The 18538-nt window shown below is 45.5% G+C and overlaps 1 protein-coding gene across 4 annotated transcripts in view; it reads left to right on the plus strand.

The window, feature by feature from the left end:
• The window catches only part of CDH13 (cadherin 13), a 1012485-nt gene that overhangs the window by 910528 nt on the left and 83419 nt on the right, over positions 1-18538 (plus strand). For all 4 annotated transcript variants that reach the window (XM_072967811.1, XM_072967812.1, XM_006207526.4 and 1 more), the window contains 2 exons: positions 6481-6663; positions 11875-12128. In XM_072967811.1, the coding sequence (XP_072823912.1) occupies positions 6481-6663; positions 11875-12128 (437 nt within the window). The remainder of the gene's footprint in view (positions 1-6480; positions 6664-11874; positions 12129-18538) is intronic.

Consider the following 18538-nt stretch of genomic DNA (forward strand, 5'->3'; position numbering starts at 1 on the left):
CCACAAGCCACCACTGTAAAGAAATACACGGCGGTGCCAATGGGAATTACAATTGGGCCCATGGGGTCTATTTGAAACAGGAATCAATGGTGCAGACACAGACAATGGATTTAGAGCAGTTTCTTCTGACGACAACATTTGGGATTGAAATATAAATTAGAAGCTGTAAGTCAATTCCATGTGTGAATTTGTACAAATCCCTTGTAATGAAGGCAGAAGGTTTCTCTTGTCCTTATTTGTACTGGGGCGTTAGCATCAGGAGCCTAACCAAGTGTGTCAATTTTCCTACTGCTCAGGAGATTAAATACATACTTTCTCTAGTTAGAAACAGCTGTAAGGGGCACGCACGGAGCAGGGCTCATTCTCTGTGAGCTCCGGGGTGTCCGTCTCGTGTCTGCATGAAGCTGAGCAATATCCCATGCAAGTTGGGAAAAAAGAGGCTGCTTCCATGTGGGTTAGTCAGAGATAAGGCTTTCACAGATCCTCCTCTTTCCCGGCCCCTGGTGCCATTCAAAGAAGGAAGCTTCATTCTCAAATACTGCCTCCCCTCACATGGGATGAGGGGGCAGTGTGCACTTAGTACACAGAGCACAGCCTCATGTGTTTAAATGTGCAGGACAAGTGCTCCATGAATGTTGATGACTGACTTAGATCCACACCACCTTAAACACAGTTGCCACGTGACCCAGCAATTCCACTCCTAGCTATCTGCCCAAGAAAGTGAAAACATACCTCCACGTAAAACGTTTACCCTGAATATTCAGAGGAGTCTATTCATAATCACCCAAAAGTTGAAACAACCCACATGTCGATCAGTGGATGACTGGATAAATAAAATGTGGTCCATCCATGCAGTGGAATATTACTCAGCCATAAAAAGGTACTAAGAGTGGACCCAGGCTACAACATGGATGAGCCTTGAAAACACCATGCTAATTGAAAGATGCCAGACACAAAAGTGAATACTGGGTGATTCCATCTCTATGAATAGAGGCTCTATAGCAACAGAAGGTGGATTAGTGGTTGTCAAGAGAAGAGACAGGGAAAGCAATGGGATGACTGCTTAATAGGAACAGGATTTCTATTTGAGATGGTGAAAAAGATGACCTCTAGGAGATAGCCCTGTGATTTTACCAGCAAATATATTCCGTTGACCTGCTTAGCAATGCCTATGAACTTGTAGGGTAGAGAATTCTCAAGGATCTCACCAGTGGCCTCCTGTGGCTTTCCCAGTCCTGTGGTCTTCACCTGTTAGGACCCACACAAGCTAGGACAGTCACAAAGATCTTCTTCACGTTTGATCCTAACACTAGGAGGGGACCTTAGTCGTCATTCCAAGCAGCTGTTCTCATCCCTGAATTAATCATCTGGGGGAGATTTTAGAAATGCAAATGTCCAGGCTCCAAAGAGGAAAATCTCTCAATGTGTGACCGCAGGTCATGAGAAGTTTTTGAAGGTTTGAAAGTGATTCTAATGTGTAGTCAGCGTTAAGAATTACTGCTATAGTCCGATACCCTCAGATAAGCAAACTGGGACTCAGAGAAGTTACAGAATGTACCTGTGAGTTAGAGATAGATCAGAACTTGCCCCATTTCATTGAATTTTCCATTCCTGTAAATTCACAGAGTTGCATAAACCAAATTCTTAAGTCTTTAGAGCAGATCATGCTGTTATTCCTACAAGAAGTCATTCTTCATCCAGATTCAGATGTTTGCGGTCAAATGCATATGCCTACAGAAACTCTCTTTGCATCTCAAAATTAAACTATTTCCAATTATCTCATCAAATGTACAAATGCCTTTTGTCTTTTCTTTCATTTTTTTAGAGAGAGGAACTCGACTGAAGGAGAGATGTTAATATCAGATGAAATAAAATTTCCATGTGTGGCATTTAGAGAAAAAACAATATAAGCATATTTGCTCCTTGGTTTTTATTTTTCTCTTACCATCAAATGTAGTATTTATTTCATCATTTCCCTAAGGCAGTGATTTTCAAGCTTCTTTTCAACAGCAAAATGGGTTATTTTCAAAGCAGAGTATTAGGCAAGAACTCTAATATATGAAACAGATAAAATATAATTAACAGATTCCTCAGGCTGTTTAAATCTTTATTGCTTAGAGGAAAATACATGACTCATTGCTCAGACTCCTTCACCATCTCTCAAACTCTTGGTTCCCAGGAACATAGTTTGAGAATCACTGCCCAACTGCATTATTTTCCTGCCAGTCTTCAGTGGCTATGTGTTTTCATTTTGTTTTGAGGAGGAAAAAGGCATTTTATGATTTAAGCCTCTTCTTTCTAAAAATTCCCTTTTTTTAAATTGAAGTATAGTTGATTTTCAATGTTGTGTTAATTTCTGGTATATAGCCACTATGGAGAACAGTATGGAGATTCCTCAAAAAGCTAAAAATAGGTTTACCATGTGATCCAGCAATCCCACTTCTGGGCAGATATCTGAGGGGAACTCTAATTCAAAAAGATACATGCACCCTAATGTTCATAGCAGCACTGTTTACAATAGCCAAGACATGGACCTAATGTCCTAAATGTCCATTGACAGATGACTGGATAAAAAGTCCTAGTATATTTATACAATGGAATACTACTCAGCCATAAAAATAGTAAAATAATGCCATTTATAGCAACATGGATGGACCTGGAGACCGTCATTCTAAGTGAAGTAAGCCAGAAAGAGAAAGAAAAATCCCCTATGATATCACTCATATGTGGAATCTAAAGAAAGAGAGAGAGAGAGAAACATAAAAGCCTCCACAATTGGTCACAGAGGCAGCCTTGGATGTATGACAGTAGACACGGTAGAAAACAAATTGTCTGAATATGTCAGGGGTGAGCAGAACATGTTAAGAAAGAGGATGAGCAGGAGGGAATGAGTCAGTCTCCTGAGCTGGAAGCCCCTGAGGGGAGAGAACAGTGTCCATCTCCTTCACTGCTGTACTTCCTGTGCCTGGTAGACTTTCTGACATGCAGTAGACTCCTAATGAATAGCTATTTAAATGAGTTCTTGCATCTTTCTATCCCAGGATGAACCCTAATCGTAGATAGAAGGAAGCCAGATACTTGATAGATCTGCCTCTTCCAAATGGGGGTTCTGTAGGTTAATATCATTCGCCTCGGTGGTAAAGGTCTGTTGTTACAGCAAGACAAAGACAAGCAAGTCTGTGAGTGTCAAGTACACGTAACTGAAAAGCAAAGAGCTTCTTCCCACACCAACCCAAGGAAGTAACATATCTACCTAAGACAACTACGTTGTAAGGCAGACCGCGATCAGAACAGAACGAGTCACAGGGGTTTGAGCCACAGTCTCCAATTTACTAGTAAGAATTTCATCCAATACAGAACAAAATCTACCATTACCACCATTGCTAACAAACTAATACTGAATCCTTACTCTATGCCAGGCAATGTGCCAAGATCCTTAAATGTATTATCTTATTTATAGCGATCACAGTTTCTACCCATGAGGTTATTAGCAAGAAGGTAGATTTTTCCAATAAGCTGCATCCTTTATGTAAATATAGGCTCATGGAAGTGTTTGCAAGTTAAATTTCTAATGACATCTCCCTCACTCTTTTATCTTCACAAATAGAAATGTAAGTATATAAGACTTTCTGGGAACTTATTTTTTAATTTTCCAAAGCCAGGGTCCGGATGACTACATCCCAGCTTTTCAAGTTCATCATCAATTCTCCATGATGCCACAGGGTTGACAGTTCATGAACCCAGACTCCAATTGTCAAGCATATGAGCTCGCCTGTGTCCTGTCCCTTAAAGTCATCAACTGTTACTTGTTCCCCACCTGTGGCTTTCCAGCCTGCCAATCATTATTTCCATCTGTCAGGTTAACCCTAACCTTGAAGACCAACTCTTTGCTCTTAGAGGAAGTGTTCATTCTTGGTGTAAAATAAAATGCAGGTCTCTCTCCCCCTGGTGATAGATGAAGTTTGAGGCAAGTCCAGGCAGTCTCTCCCAAAATGTCCATCACAAAACTCACCCCACCTTGTCAAAGAAAAGAGAATAAAATAATTCAGTTCTGAACTGAGAGGAGAGAGCTAATGAAACTCTGTCCCAAGCCAATCGCCCACACTGATTGTGTAAAAACACATTTTGCTTCTCATATTTGATTGGCCGTGCATTTTAACAGGAAAGAAACTTTATTTTTTTCCAATTTAACGAAGTCATGTTACAATCAATAATTCCCCTGCTCTGATGTGGGAAATTAATGTCTGTCTATTGTTTTTAAATCACAAAGTGAGCATTGCTATAGAAATATAAAATGGTACTATTTTGTTTTAATCCATTTAATTTTCCATTCTTAAATTACATAATGGGGTTAAAACATCGAATAGAATTAATGGAATGAGTGTTTAATTAAGCAATAATGAGTTTCTAAATGGATGCTCAAGGAAACTGGCTTTATAGTTTATGCAAGAATCAGATAATGGTCTTAACAAAGACTGGAATAATTGTGTTGAATGTTTTCCATATTTAAAGTTTTTTTTTTTCTGAATTCTCTGGAGTAGATTTAAACATAATCCAGTTCCCTTGATTAGACTTCACTTTGCTTTCAAGGTAAATTCCAAATGCCTTTCCATGGCCCACAAGGCTCTGCACGGTCCAGCTCTATCCCCCTCTGGAGTCCAAGAGCAGACAGTGTCCCCTAAGCCCTCCAGCCACACCCACCTTCCCTCTGTTCCCTCCACCACTGGCCTTTGCAACTGCTGGTCCAGACCAGGAACACTCTCTGCCCTTTCACCTCACTGATGCCTCCTCTTTCTTCAGTTCTCATGGAATCCTTCCCTAATGACCCTCCCCAGACTGGGTCAGGCACCCACCCCCTCTCTCCACTCCCCTCAAGCTACAGGCTCTCCAAGATCTATGTTATTTCTTTCATAGCACTTAACACTTTTTGGTATTTAAACATATACCATGTCTGTTTTGTTTACGAGTCTATCTCTAGAATTTGACACTATATCATACCTGGGACACAGAAACCATATGCCAGATATTTGTTGACTGGCTGGCTGGCTTGCAGGAATATGAACGGATGGATGGAGGATGGATAAATGGATAGAGGGATGGATGGTTGGATGGAGGACTGTCTCCTGCATCTGTTTCTATGTGACGGCACCCTCCGCGTCCCTCCTCACCCCCCTCGTTTCCACTCCGCGTGCATCTTCTAAGAATGTCCCAGCACCCCTTTCAGGGAAGGGAAACAGCTTACCCAGGTTTGCTGAAGTGTGATAGACAAATTAGTTCCTGTCCCCATCCCATCCCCCTCAAGGCATCAAGATTAAGGCTTGTGATTAATGATTTGCAAGTCAATTAATCAGCCACCGCTTTTGAAACCTCATTTCTCAAATTATTTTCCTTAGAACACCAGGGCTTTTTTACAAAATCTCACTGTCTCTAGATTCTCTTTCCTACTAATTGAAATTCCAGGATATTTCTTCTTCTTGTCAGCTTATTGGTATTACTTGTTTGTAAAATATTTGCAAACAGATTACTATTCACCTGTAGTGTATCAGAGGTAAAGTACCAAAACAATACCTTGTGCTTCCACCTTAAAGGGATATGCTAACGATAGCTCGTGAAATTCTCTATCTAGGGGAAAGCTGATATTTCATTTATTGATTTATTTTCACCACACCTCCCTGCAACAAGTATTTAAGATGTATTACAATAAAAACACAGGTACCACAAGGCTCCAAGAAATTGATTTATGTTTCCTTAGAAAATGCTTTTTTAAAGTCAGCCTAGGTGTGGGCAAGGGGTGGGAAGGGTGAAATTGGTTTTCTTCATGAGAGAAGGTGGTACAGTTGGACAGAGGCTCTGGAGGCAAATCCTGGGGTTCCAGTCCCAGTCCCTCCACATACGAGTGACGGTGATCTGGTTATTTGGTCACCTGGTCATTTAGGGTAGGTCAGGCTATAAGAACAAATGCCAACAAAAATTCATAAAGGCTCAAACTCCATACAAGTTTGTTTCTCACTCAATAACAGTTCACGTCAGGCTCCCACCCACCTCCATGTAGTGTCTCAGGGACCCAAGCTCCTTCCCTGTTGGGGCTCCGCCCTCCCCTGCAGTCTGGTGGTTGTTTGCATCCGGGTAGAAGAAAAGGACCCACAGAAGAGACACAGCTGTTCGCTTAACCCTCCCCCAAGCTAAACCCAGCCTGGCCCTGGCAAACGTCTCTTCTGCCCACATCCTACAGGAGAGAATTCAGTCCCTTGGCCTCACATAAGTGCAAGGAAGGCTGAGAGAAGCCGAAACGTAGCCCCTGTCGGCAGAGCACAGCATCCCCATCTCCCTGTTATTTACGATTAAATGAGATGCTATGGGTCATGTACCCAATACCAGGCATATGGTAAGCACACTATAAATGGTCTTCGCTGGTTTTTGTTTTTGTTTTTGTTTTTGTTTTTCCAAAACAGTGACAGTCACCATCTGCTTTGTTTTCAGTTTCAAGCCACAGTCGAGGAAGGAGCTGTGGGAGTGATTGTCAATTTGACAGTTGAAGACAAGGACGATCCTGCCACAGGTGCATGGAGGGCTGCCTACACCATCATCAACGGAAACCCAGGACAGAGCTTCGAAATCCACACCAACCCGCAAACCAACGAGGGGATGCTCTCCGTCGTCAAAGTAAGAGCACCCCCAACTGCTCCTCCCTCCTCGCGTGAGCTCCGAGAGCCCCAGGTCAAGGATACAGCAGCCCTGGTCTCCCCTCTTCAGAATTAAAATAGAAAAAGTCTCCAGCTTAGGGGTGTGCTCGTAAAACCAACCTGTCCTATAGGTTTTGGAAAACTTAAACTTATGTGTAACCTTTGAAAAAGCAAACTTAATTTTTAGATGAGATTCTCTGTAGTCTGATAATGAATTATCAAAGATATGCAGAAATGGGATCTGTGAAGGTTTTTCAAAGACACATGCTGAACATGTGGATTATTACGTTTCCTCTTAATCTTTCTTAGCTGAGTCCCAATTACTCTCTTAAAACAGCAATTATGACACACGCGAGCTGATTTTCAGTGTGAAGCTGCCTGTGAACATTGCTGCCCAGCACGCTAACCTCTCTCTGCCACAGGTGGACTGACAGGGAAGCATGACCACGGCTGTAAAGCGAGTGCTCAGCGATGTGGGAGGGAGGGTGGTGGCAGGAGAGCGTGTGATGCTGGGGGTCCCCGTGTCCTGGAGGAAGGGATTTTCCCACACTTATACTCTCTCCGGGATACTCTCAGAGGGCTGCTGCCAGACCAGGGCATCCGATGGAACAGTTTCTTTTCTGGTGGGTGAAGCAGTTTGCCTGGAAAGCAGGGAGCAATTGTGTTTATAGAAATCATATCACACGGCTACCTATTCCCCGGGCGTCCTTGGCGGGGACGCCTCCCTGTTTTCTGTGCCTCAGTTTCCTCATCTGTAAAATGAGATTGACAGTACAACCCACCTCTCCAAGCTCTTTTCAGGAAGTCACAAGATAATACATAAAACATTTAGAATCGTGACTGGCACCTGGCACCTGTGTGTGGGTCCAGTGGCAGCTGGAACAAGTGACCACAGACTCGGTGGCTTAAAACAGCACAAATTTATTCTCTTACAGTTCTGGAGGCTGGAAGTTCCCGATCAGTTTTACAGGGCTATGGTGGGGCTGGTTCCCTCTGGAGGCCCCAGGGGAGAATTATTTCCTTGTCTTTTCTAGATTCTGGAGGTACCTGCATCCCTTGGCTTGTGGCCCCTTCCTGTATCTTCAGAGCATCTTCATCTGTCTCTCTGACTCTGACCCTCTGCTTCCACTGTCACGTCTGCTTCTTCTTTTGACATTCCTGCCTCCCTCTTTTAAGGACCTTTGTGGTTTTATTGGGCTCATCTGGAAAATCCAGGATTCTCTTCTCAGCTCAAGGTCCTTAGCTCAATCATATCAGCAAAGTCCCTTTTGCCATGTACAGTCACACTCACAGGTTCCGGGGATTAGAACATGGACATACAGCGGCGGGGGTGTCATTATTCAGCCTAGTGCGGGGCCATAGAAACATCTGCACCAACAAAGTTCACAATGTCCGTGGGGCAGGAGCCAGAGCTAAGAACAGCAGATCTCTGCAATGCTTCCAGCTTTCTCCAGAGGGTGAGGGGTGCAGGTCTCTCCCACACTCTGCCCTTTTCAGAACCTCATCCAAACTGAACCCCAAACGTCTGTGTGAGAAGAGCAGCCTCTGGGTCTTCCCAGTTCTTCTCTGTCAGGACTCCCAGGAGATGCTGACACTGCCCTGCTGCATCCACTGCTGTAGGTTCAAAGCTGTGAGAGTCGTAAAGTAGCACAGCCACCAGCTGTTCTCTGCGGCTAGTCCTGTAGCTACAAAAGGCGTCAGACAATTTTCCAAACCTGCAGCTGGAAGAAGAGCTAGGGTAAATACACAACCCCATCATAAACCCTGAAGGAGCATCGTCCTCCTGGCCTGTGTTTGCTACGGCTTGAGGAAAATAATACAAGCAAAACTAGACTGGGGGAGGAGTGCCCTCACAATGCTGTGAGTCTGAAACACAGACTTGGAGAAGAGTCACCTGGAATGCTAGCTAAAATGCAGGTTCCTGGGCCCGCCCACACCTGCTGGGTCAGAACATAAGAGAGAGGTGCCCCAGGAGAGCACAGCCTTGTGAACAAGCACTGCTGTAGGACAAGGAGTTTCCACCTGCAATTCCTGGGACAGTGAGGTGCTCACAGAGCCTGGGGCCCTCCTTGGGCTTCCATTTTACTAGTAAGTGGTCTCCCTTTGCTTCAGAATCAGGATGAACACTCCCCCTCCAATGGGCTGCCTGCCGCATGAATCCATAGGAAAGGCCTTGACCTCTCTCTGCTTCTCAGCACACCTGAGTTAAAGCCCCAGGTGGCCTTCTGACAGCAGGCCTAGCCGTGCTCCCCATGCTCTCCACTTGCTAGCAAGCCAGTGCATTAGCTAGAAATGTTTCGGCTGCAAGTAACTGAATGCCAGGCTGATAGTGTCTTAAGCAGTAAGGAAAATTTCATGATCTTCATAACTATATGAAGACAGGCCAATCTAGGATTGGCTGGCAGCTCCAGGTGTCAGAGAGCCAGCCGGGGCACCACAGATGCTTCTGACTGCTCCCTCATGGACATAAAATGGCTGCCAAAGCATCAGGCATCGCATCTTCCTGCTGCTGTGTAGATGAGACTAGTTCTATGGTGCAGTTAAAGCTCCAGAGCTCCCCATAGCACTGAGCTGAAGCCAGACTCCAGAAAAGACCATGGCGGTGCTCACTCCCTCTCTCCTACGAGTGCACCCCACTCAATCAACTATATCTACATCCCTGCCTTGGGCTCTGCTTCCAGACTCTGTTGGAGTGTCAGGAACCAACTAGAGATACACACGTGCACACACACAGACACACAATCCTAACATAAATACACACACATAGGTACTTAACGTATACATACATACACAGCTAACCTAAATTTGCACACTATACATCTTAACATAAATGCATACATTTAACATACAAATATGTATATTTGATATAAATACACACATATACTTATGGAACATAAATGCACACACGAACATATCTAACATATAAAGACACATCCATTTTAGCAATACATGTTTAAAGGCTCTGTGTAAAAGTTCAGATCCCCCTTCCTCTCGGGACCCCCATCCTCCTTCTCTGCCTGAGTCCACTCCACTCTATTCCTGCTGTGAGTAGCTCAGCTCTGCTGCTGACCATGCTGGCCCCAAACCCTGGCCCCACATCTGCTGCCCGTTAAGAGCCCTTAAGAAGCAACCCCCCACCCCACCCCCAACCCCGCCCCGTTGGCATTTGCATCACAGTAGAAAATCTGGTTCGATTTGGGATTTACAGTGTCAGTGTGTCTCCTTAACTTTATTTCCAGGAAGATATTGTGTTCCTGGGCTGCGGTATGAAAGAAATCCTCTGTGCCTCAGGTTCCGCAGTGGGTTCTGCCCAGCACTCGGGTGGGGTCGAGAAGTTTCTCAGGAGACTGGCGCACTCTGTGCGTCCATCCTGCTCAGAGTGCTGATGGGCAGACTTGCCACGAACCAGCAAGCCAAAGCCCCTGTCCCCTTCAGTGCCCTAATGGAGATGAATAACTCTGCCTTCCAAGCGTGGCAGCTCCCTGGCCTGTGTTTGAAACTTACTTCACTGGGGGTGCATAATTGGGGCATCACCTGGGGAGTACAGAGATCTGTTATGAGAAAGGAGGGTGGAATGATAAATTATTCTGTGTGACAGGGAGGGAACCACAATATAATTGGGTGGCAACTAGGTAGCAACCGCTATCAGCTCTTAAAATCCTAATGCTAACCCTGCTGGGAGTTGTTCTAGATGAGGGGGGTAACGAGGGTGAGGGGAGGCCCTGTTAGAACCGGGAGACACTTCGATGCCAGTATCTCCCATGTGTGTGCGTGCACGTCCATGCACATGTACATACGTGTGCGTGTGTGAGTGCACTTTCATAGGTGTGGAGCACCCTACATGCATGTTAGCTAACTATTATGAAAGATAACATAATTTTGCCTAAAGTCATCCCAACTCAACCTGCTGGATCCCATACTCCACCTCCTGTGCTGGCAGATCTCTTTCCCCAGCTTCGCCGTTCTCACCTCCAATCCCATGTTCCCAGATCCCTACAGCCTGTTTGCTTACTTCTAGCAGAGTGTGAATCACCCCCGGTACTCCCTTTAGTCTTGTCCTCCAGGCAAGAGTATCTGTGACATAACAGGTCTGATAAGTTAGCTACTCGTTTTCCCAGTAAACATTAGGAAAACAGCTTGGAATAAAAATTGTCCTTATCTCGCCTAAGTGTCTCCCCCATACCCCACGCCCCACCATCAACAGAAAATGTCATTCCCATTGCATCTTATGGTTTGGAAAGTGGCCGAATGAGTGTCCTCTATGACATTCTATGATGGGCAGGACACCATATATTAATAATGTCTACAGTGTGGTTTCCTTAACATCATCTGATTCCGTCTATACAGCAACTAGGGGAGGTGGGTACCATCAGTCCCTTTGCAAAATCACCTCGGAAGGGCCTCAGCACAGCTGCTCATTGGCGGGACAATCTGCCGTGTGTGGGACTGTCCTAGGCATCCCAGGCAGGGCCGTGTATCTGGCGTCACTGCCCCCAGCCCAATAAATGGGCCCGCAAGTCATGGTGACAAATGAAGATGCCTCCACATGTTTTCCAATACCCTCAGGCGGGGAAGGACCCTGCAGCCTATCTCCTGGTGTCTCAGCCTCCCTAATCCTTTTAAACCCTACATGACACCCTACTGGAAAGTTTGCAAAGTGCCAGGGATGCTCTCCATTAAGTGATGCAGAGACCAAGCCATTAGACCTTGTGGTGAGTGAGTGGGAAACATTAAAAACGGAACCTTTGTTTGCCCTTTCATTTGCTCTCCAAAATAACAGAGGCAGGGGCACCAGGAAGTAGACAAAGCTTAGGCTTCAGAGTCTCCCACCCACCAAAGAGCCCATGAGGGTTAGAGTTGTGGAATCACAGGCTATGAGTGGGAAGCCTTTTAATGTTGGCGTTGCAAGTGAGTCACCTAAAGAGATCTCTCAACGAAAGACCCAGATCTCTGAGGCTCACGTAACTGTTGTGAGTTATCTCTCAGTCTAAGAAACTGAACAGCTTCTGTACCTAATCTGGTATCTGTATGTTTCATACTCTTTTTCTTAAAGAGGACCCCAAATTGTATAAAGCTTAGCCCACAAACCCGGGATCCTGGAACAGCTCATGAAATGTCAGAGGGACTTTGTGCAGAAGCGCCTACCCTTGGGGGCAGATACATGTTCTGAGACCCTCTCTCTGTTTTCCAGCCTCTGGACTACGAGATTTCTGCCTTTCACACCCTGCTGATCAAAGTGGAAAACGAGGACCCGCTGGTGCCCGACGTCTCCTATGGCCCCAGCTCCACTGCAACAGTCCACATCACCGTCCTGGATGTCAACGAGGGTCCGGTTTTCTATCCCGACCCCATGATGGTGACCAGACAGGAGAACATCTCCGTGGGCAGCGTGCTCTTGACGGTGAATGCCACGGACCCCGACTCCCTGCAGCACCAAACCATCAGGTGGGTGAGCGGCTCTGGACGGGAGGCAGGTGGGAATTGCTTTTCTCTTCTGGTTGCGGCGGCTGGTTATCAGGATCAAATACCATTAAATTAAACTGGTTAATGATCTGGGTGAGGAGGAGGTACATGTTATAATGAAGTTGGCGGCTGATGGCAACAGGGGACCAGGCTCACTAGGTGGGGATGCTGCCCCGGTCACAGACGAGCCCAGGAGGAAAATGGCTTCAGGGCCAAGTTCCCAAGTGACCAAAGGGGTCTGCTGGTGCTGAGCACAACCAGGAAGGGACAAAGAAAGGAGCCATTGTAGATGGCCCCCTGCATCTCAGACGCTTAACCTACGTTATCGTCACCACAACTTTATGGGAGAGGCTTGGATAACTCCATGTACAGATAAGGGTGTTAGGAATTCAGAGAGTTTCAGTAACTTGCTCAAGACTGCCCAGCTTAGTAGTGGAGGAATCAGGAGGGAAACGTTGCAGTACAATCCACAGAGTCCCTGCTCTCTGTTAAGTGGTCTGAGCTCCGAACTGTCAGAAGGGGAAGGAGTAGTTATTGCCTGGTACTTAAAAATGGACCATTGCGATTGGGTCTTCCAGTGATCTGGGCAGGCCATAGGAAGAAGGCTTCAAATTTTTGGTCGTCATTTCTCAAGTCCTGTCCGGTACTTAGAAAGGAGGGATATTCATAATGCGATTTTATTAAATGATGATTATCGCCGGTACAGCTCATGCTAGTGGCGACGAGATGTCCTCGTTGGTGCGATGTTTCACAGTAAACACAGCCGCATGCGGGTCCACATGCGCGCTCGTTGCAGCAAAAAGAAGTTATTCACCCTTCTCTTCCGAAGTCTAATCTTCTTCTCATGTGACCTACGGATAGTCAGGTATTAGATACACTTCCAATACACATGCGTCTGATCTTCCTGATTTAAAACGCCTGAAAGTGTGCCGCCGTTTCCATGTCAGCCGCCGTACCGCGGAGCGAGCCGGCAGGAGTGATTTTCCAACCCCAAAAGGGGATTTATTTTTACAGCAAAATTTTCTGAAATGCCAGATGAACGAGATGAAACTACAAAATAATATCAAATCCCGTAATAAGGTGAATCTGAATTAGCCGTTCTTTTTGTTTGTTTGTTTTCTCCCTTTTTTTTCTTTTCCTGCTCAGTATCAGGCAAAGGAAACATACAATTTAAACATTAAAGAGAAAGCTTTCCTTAAGTGCTTAGATGGGGAAACCTGTCGCTTAACAGACTATATAAGGTAGTTGTACACATTTAGGATGTCTTCAGGGGAGCTTGGCTGTGGTTTTATGCTTCTACAACAGGAGGTGGAAGAGGTGACTCCTGGATGGGCAGGAAATGAACTTCAATGGTGTTGATGTTTCCAAGCTTGAAGCTCTGGCTTTGTTGCGGAACTTGGGATGCACTAGGCGTGGAAGTGTTCATGTGATGAGATGGGGCAGAGGCCGGTGTCTGGGGTCTGGGGTCTGGGAGTAGAGGTCCCACTTAGGTGGGACAGACAGCGGAAGAGATGGGTCTGTCAATGTTCTTTAAGACCAGATCTGCTTGACCTAGGCAAATGGGGGGATTTGCTGGAAGATTCTGTGAACAGTTTATAGAATTTTTTTTCCACTGGTAACCACTAGTTTTTTTCTCTGTATCTGTGAGTCTGTTTCTGCTTTGCTATGTACATTTCTTTTCTTTTTTTTTTTTACATTCCATATATAAGTGATAACAGAGTATTTGTCTCTGTCTGACTTATTTCACCAAGTGTAATATTCTCTAGGTCCATCCATGTTGTTGCAAATGGCAGAATTCCATTCTGTTTTATGGCTGAGTAGTATTCCTTTACACACACACACACACACACACACACACACACACACACACACACATACACCGCATCTTCTGTATCCATTCATCTGTTGATGGGCACTTAGGGTTCTTCTTGGCTATTGTACATAGTACTGCTATGAACATGGGGGGTGCATGTATATTTTCAATTAGTGTTTTTGTTTTCTTTGGGTATATACCCAGGAGTGGAATTGCCGGCTCATATGGTAGTTCTATTTTTTGTTTTTTAAGGCACCTCCAGACTGTTTCCCGTAGTGTCTGCACCAATTTACATTCCCACCAACAGTGTACAAGGGGTTCCCTTTTCTCCATATCCTCACCAACATTTGTTATTTGTGGTCTTTTTGATTATGGCCATTCTGGCAGGTGTGAGGTGATACCTCATTGTGGTTTTGATACCCACTTCCCTGATAATTAGCAATGTTGGGTCACTTACAGAATTGAGGAGTATGTTTGGAAGCTGGCTGAGATAGCATGGGGACTAGGGCGCTGTTGAGTCTCTAGGTAATGGGACCCGATGGTGGGCACTTCAGGACCTCCGGCGGAGAATGAGCCACCTCCAGCCATTGTCCACTCTTGTGTCACTGGGCTCACAGTTCACCTGCCCAGGGGTGAGTCTGCTTTGCCTGAGCTGGAACCATGCGCCCCCGACTCAGGGCATCTTAACATCAACAGAGGTGATGCTCCCAGATGTGTCTGCCAACCGTGGCAGGCAGCCGATTGAGAAGAGGGAAGGAAATTCCATCTGGCAAATGAAGTGTGGTGCTCGGAGCAGGGCAACAGGCCCCGGAAAGCAGCCCCAGCAAACCAAGTTAGGGGACAGGATTCCAGCCTGGACAGGGAGCAGGTGACTGGGGGAAGCCAAAGGACATCAAGGCCAGGACCTGCACCCTGGAGAACAAAGACCAGTTACTGGAATAGGGTTATGATGGTTCCCATTCCTTCTCGGGTAGAGCATCACTGGTGCCCATGGTGAGAGGAGATCAGAGAAAACAATCTGTAAATTACTAGAAGTGAGACTCGCGGTAAACAGCAGGAATGTAGAAAGCCCTGAAGAGCTTCCTGTGTCTAGTTGGTCAGCACAGGTGTGACCCTCAGTCACACGTGGCCAGGACCCATCTCAGAGTGACTTTTGCCAAGAATCATAAACTGGCACATGAAATTGAAGAATTGGTGGGGACCTGGGCACCTGGCATGGGGATTCGGGTGCTCAGCACTGACTGGACCTCTGATCCCTTCCCTCTCCCCTTCCGTCCACCCTTCCCTCCTGGCGCTGATTCTGGGCTCATCAAAGGCAGAGATGACATCACTGACAGGTTGAGCTCTTGTCACAGGAACTCTTCGGGGAGAAAAGGCTCATTAATTGTTTGCCTCCTTTGATCCTGTACGCGAGAAGCACCGTCCCCTGGGGCTGTGTGTGAGGAGAGTGAACAAGGCCGCGGGGAGGGGCCAGAATGGCACATGGCTTTCTAATAATCTGCGCTTGGCTCCCCAGAATCCTCAGAAAGGCACGGTGACCTTGTAAGTGGTGTTGTTATTGTTGTTGTTATCTTCTTAATGATTCTTCGGGGAAGAGCGTTGGAAGAGGGAAGAGCTTTATGCCGAGAACTCCTATCTTACTCTCAAGGAGAACTCTTGAGTTTAGCTGACAAAGGCACACGCAAAAAGATGCTGCCTGGGCCGTGTGCCCCCGGTGGTCCTGAATCCTGGCGGTAGTGCATCCCTGGGCTCTGTAGTCGTGTAGGTTATGGTGGGCATCCCTGTCTGTGTGCACGACTCCGTATGTGTCCACGCGTCCTCCTCTCTGTGTCCCTCTCTGTACCGATTACTCTTGGTATATCCTCGGCCTGTCCATTTCTTCCTTGCCTCCCTCTCTGTCTCCCTCTGCCCTTCCTCCCTACCCATCACCATCTCTGTTCTCATTTTCCCCGGCCCATCTGTCCATCTCTCTGTCTCATAGCAGTCTCTTCTTCTCTGTCTGTCTCTGTTCCTCTCTCCCTTTCTCTCCATCCCTCCCGCTCCTCTCCTCTCTTCTCTTTCCTCCTCCTCCTCCTTCTTCCTCCCCCTCCATCACCTTCCTCCCCCTCCTCCTCTTCTTTCTCTTTCTCTCTGTTTCTGTTTCTCTCTCCCCACTCCACCATCTCCATCAATATGTCACCCCAAGACTTTCTGTGTCTCAGCCCCAACAACCCCGTTTCATCTCAGATGACTAACCAGGCACTCAAGACGTTTTCGCACAGTGGGAGATGCTCTGCCCTACTGAGATCCTGACAGCCTGATCCAGGTCCTGCCCCAACCTCGACAGGCACTTTGGCCTCCGCCCTGAGAGTGGGCTCCTTCCCTGGCCAAAACAGGAGCCCTCCTCCCCACCCCCAACTCCCAGACAAGCTAGGAACTCACTTCTAGCTAATTCCTGGTCCCGTCTCCTGTAATGGAAAGCATGTCTCAGGCACAGGGATTCCACTGCTGCCACTGCTGTCCACCCTTTTATCTCACCAGGGAACGTCAAATTCAGTGAATGGCGCCTTGATCTCTGAGAAGCCTGTAACTCTAAAGACAGGAGGTGTCCAGGCATCAGAGTGAATTTTCTCACTAAAAAGCCTGAGTTATTTAAACTTGTTAAAAAGCCTATCACATTGTGCTCTTAGCCAAATCAAAACGGACAGCAGTGGGCTAGGGACAGATGAAATTCTTCTCTTTAATGACTTGTATCTTCTAATCCTTATTATAAAGTTAAGACAGTTCATGGAGGAAACTTTTGAAAAGGCAGTTGGAATAAAGAAGGTAATAAAAAAAAATCTGTAATCATCCCACTCAAGGAAATCCACTTTTAACAGCTTGGGTATATATCTCTAGTCACATGTATGAGTACTTCCTTTTATTTTTTGAAAATTAGCTCACATCACCCATTTTGTTTCAGAACCTGCCATTTTTACTTCCCAATAGATGGTGAACAGCTTTCATGTCAAGAAATAGCCACTATTTTTAATTACCAACCAGTATATACTCTACCATTCTATACAAAGATATACTAATTTATTTATTCATTCCTTTGTTGTTGGATATTTAGGCTGTTTCCAAACTTATGCAGTTCTATTGTAAAAGGTCAGTGGGCGTGCTTGTAGCTAAATTGTTTAATGCATCATTAATTTTCTGAAAAATTTTCTGAAAATACTTAGCAAAAGTGTTGACGCTGTTAATGCTTTGGTCATATGAAGAATTCTTTGTTTTTGATACCTAGCAATCATATTTAGATTTTCCCTGATGATTTGAATTGATGATTAGAAAGTTTCTCTGCTCCAGGAGCATAGAGATGTTGTAAAACAGAGTGGGTTCTGACAGCCTGTCCTCTCCACATACAGTGACAACGAGGGTAGAGCCTTGTTGAGCCTTTGAAGGTAGAGCCTGCCTCCACGTATGCAAGACAGGAACCTGGCATTTCTCAATAACATTTTAGTGTCTCTAATGAGGGGTGGGCTTGTGCAACTGAACTTGTTGGCTAATTATGGTCAGAACGAGCAGCTCGATGATAATCATGCTAAAATGGAAATCTCTGCATTTGCCCAGCATTCCCCAGCAGTGAAAGGAGAAACAGGGACTAATCGTTGCATCCAATCTGTTGCTTTGGTTACTCTGGGGAGGCAGACAGCAGCTCAATCATTTTGAATGGCCTGAGAGGACTTATTTCATTCTCGGAACAATCGGGATTTCTATTGAGGCAACCAAGTAGCAATTCCTATTCCGAACATTTTTCAGACAGAACTCATCCAAGGTCTGGAGTAAACAACTCTGCAGCAGAGACTTCTGCCCACACATTGAATACATAAGATATGCATTGAGGAAAAATATTGTCCCTACCCATGTAAAATTACCTACTACTGCTCAACATTTTTTTGGAAAGAATCATTCATCCTGGGAGCCCCACAAGTATGTGTCCAGCAGCACTGTGTCTGTGAGGATTAAGTTTGGCTGAAGATAAAAGAAAAATTCAAAAATGACACTGGCTTAGAGAAAATAGAATCTTATGTATTTTTTTCTCACATAAAATAAGTGTAGAGCTGTCATGACAGTCCAGGGCTGGGATGGTGGTTCCACAAAGCTGTCAGGGGCCCAAGTTCCTTCCTGCTCGTCCCCCTCTTCCTCATGGATTGTTATGGTTGCTAGTGCTCCAGCCTTCACATCTGCATTCCAGACTGTAGGATGGGAGAAAGCGGAAGAAGAAGGGAGCCTCCTATCTTCTAAGGAGACTTATAGGAAGTCATCCACATTTTATTGAAATCTGATTGACCACAATTATTCACATAGCTACACCTGGCTGCAAGAAATACTAGGAAAGATGACCATTTAGCTGGGTAGCAGCCAGCTTTTAAAACTGGGATTCTTCCTAAGGAAGAAAGGAGGAGTGGGTATTGTGAGGTAACAAGAAGTTTCTGCCATTAACAGATTTGGGGAATGAACCTATCTATATAATAAAAAAAACTACAGGGTATATTTTAAAATATGAAAACATGCTATGAAATAACATTTTTACACAATCAGAATAGTAGATAATTGTGTT

The sequence above is a fragment of the Vicugna pacos genome, chromosome 9 (assembly GCF_048564905.1).
Source record: "Vicugna pacos chromosome 9, VicPac4, whole genome shotgun sequence".
Taxonomy (NCBI): domain Eukaryota; kingdom Metazoa; phylum Chordata; class Mammalia; order Artiodactyla; family Camelidae; genus Vicugna; species Vicugna pacos.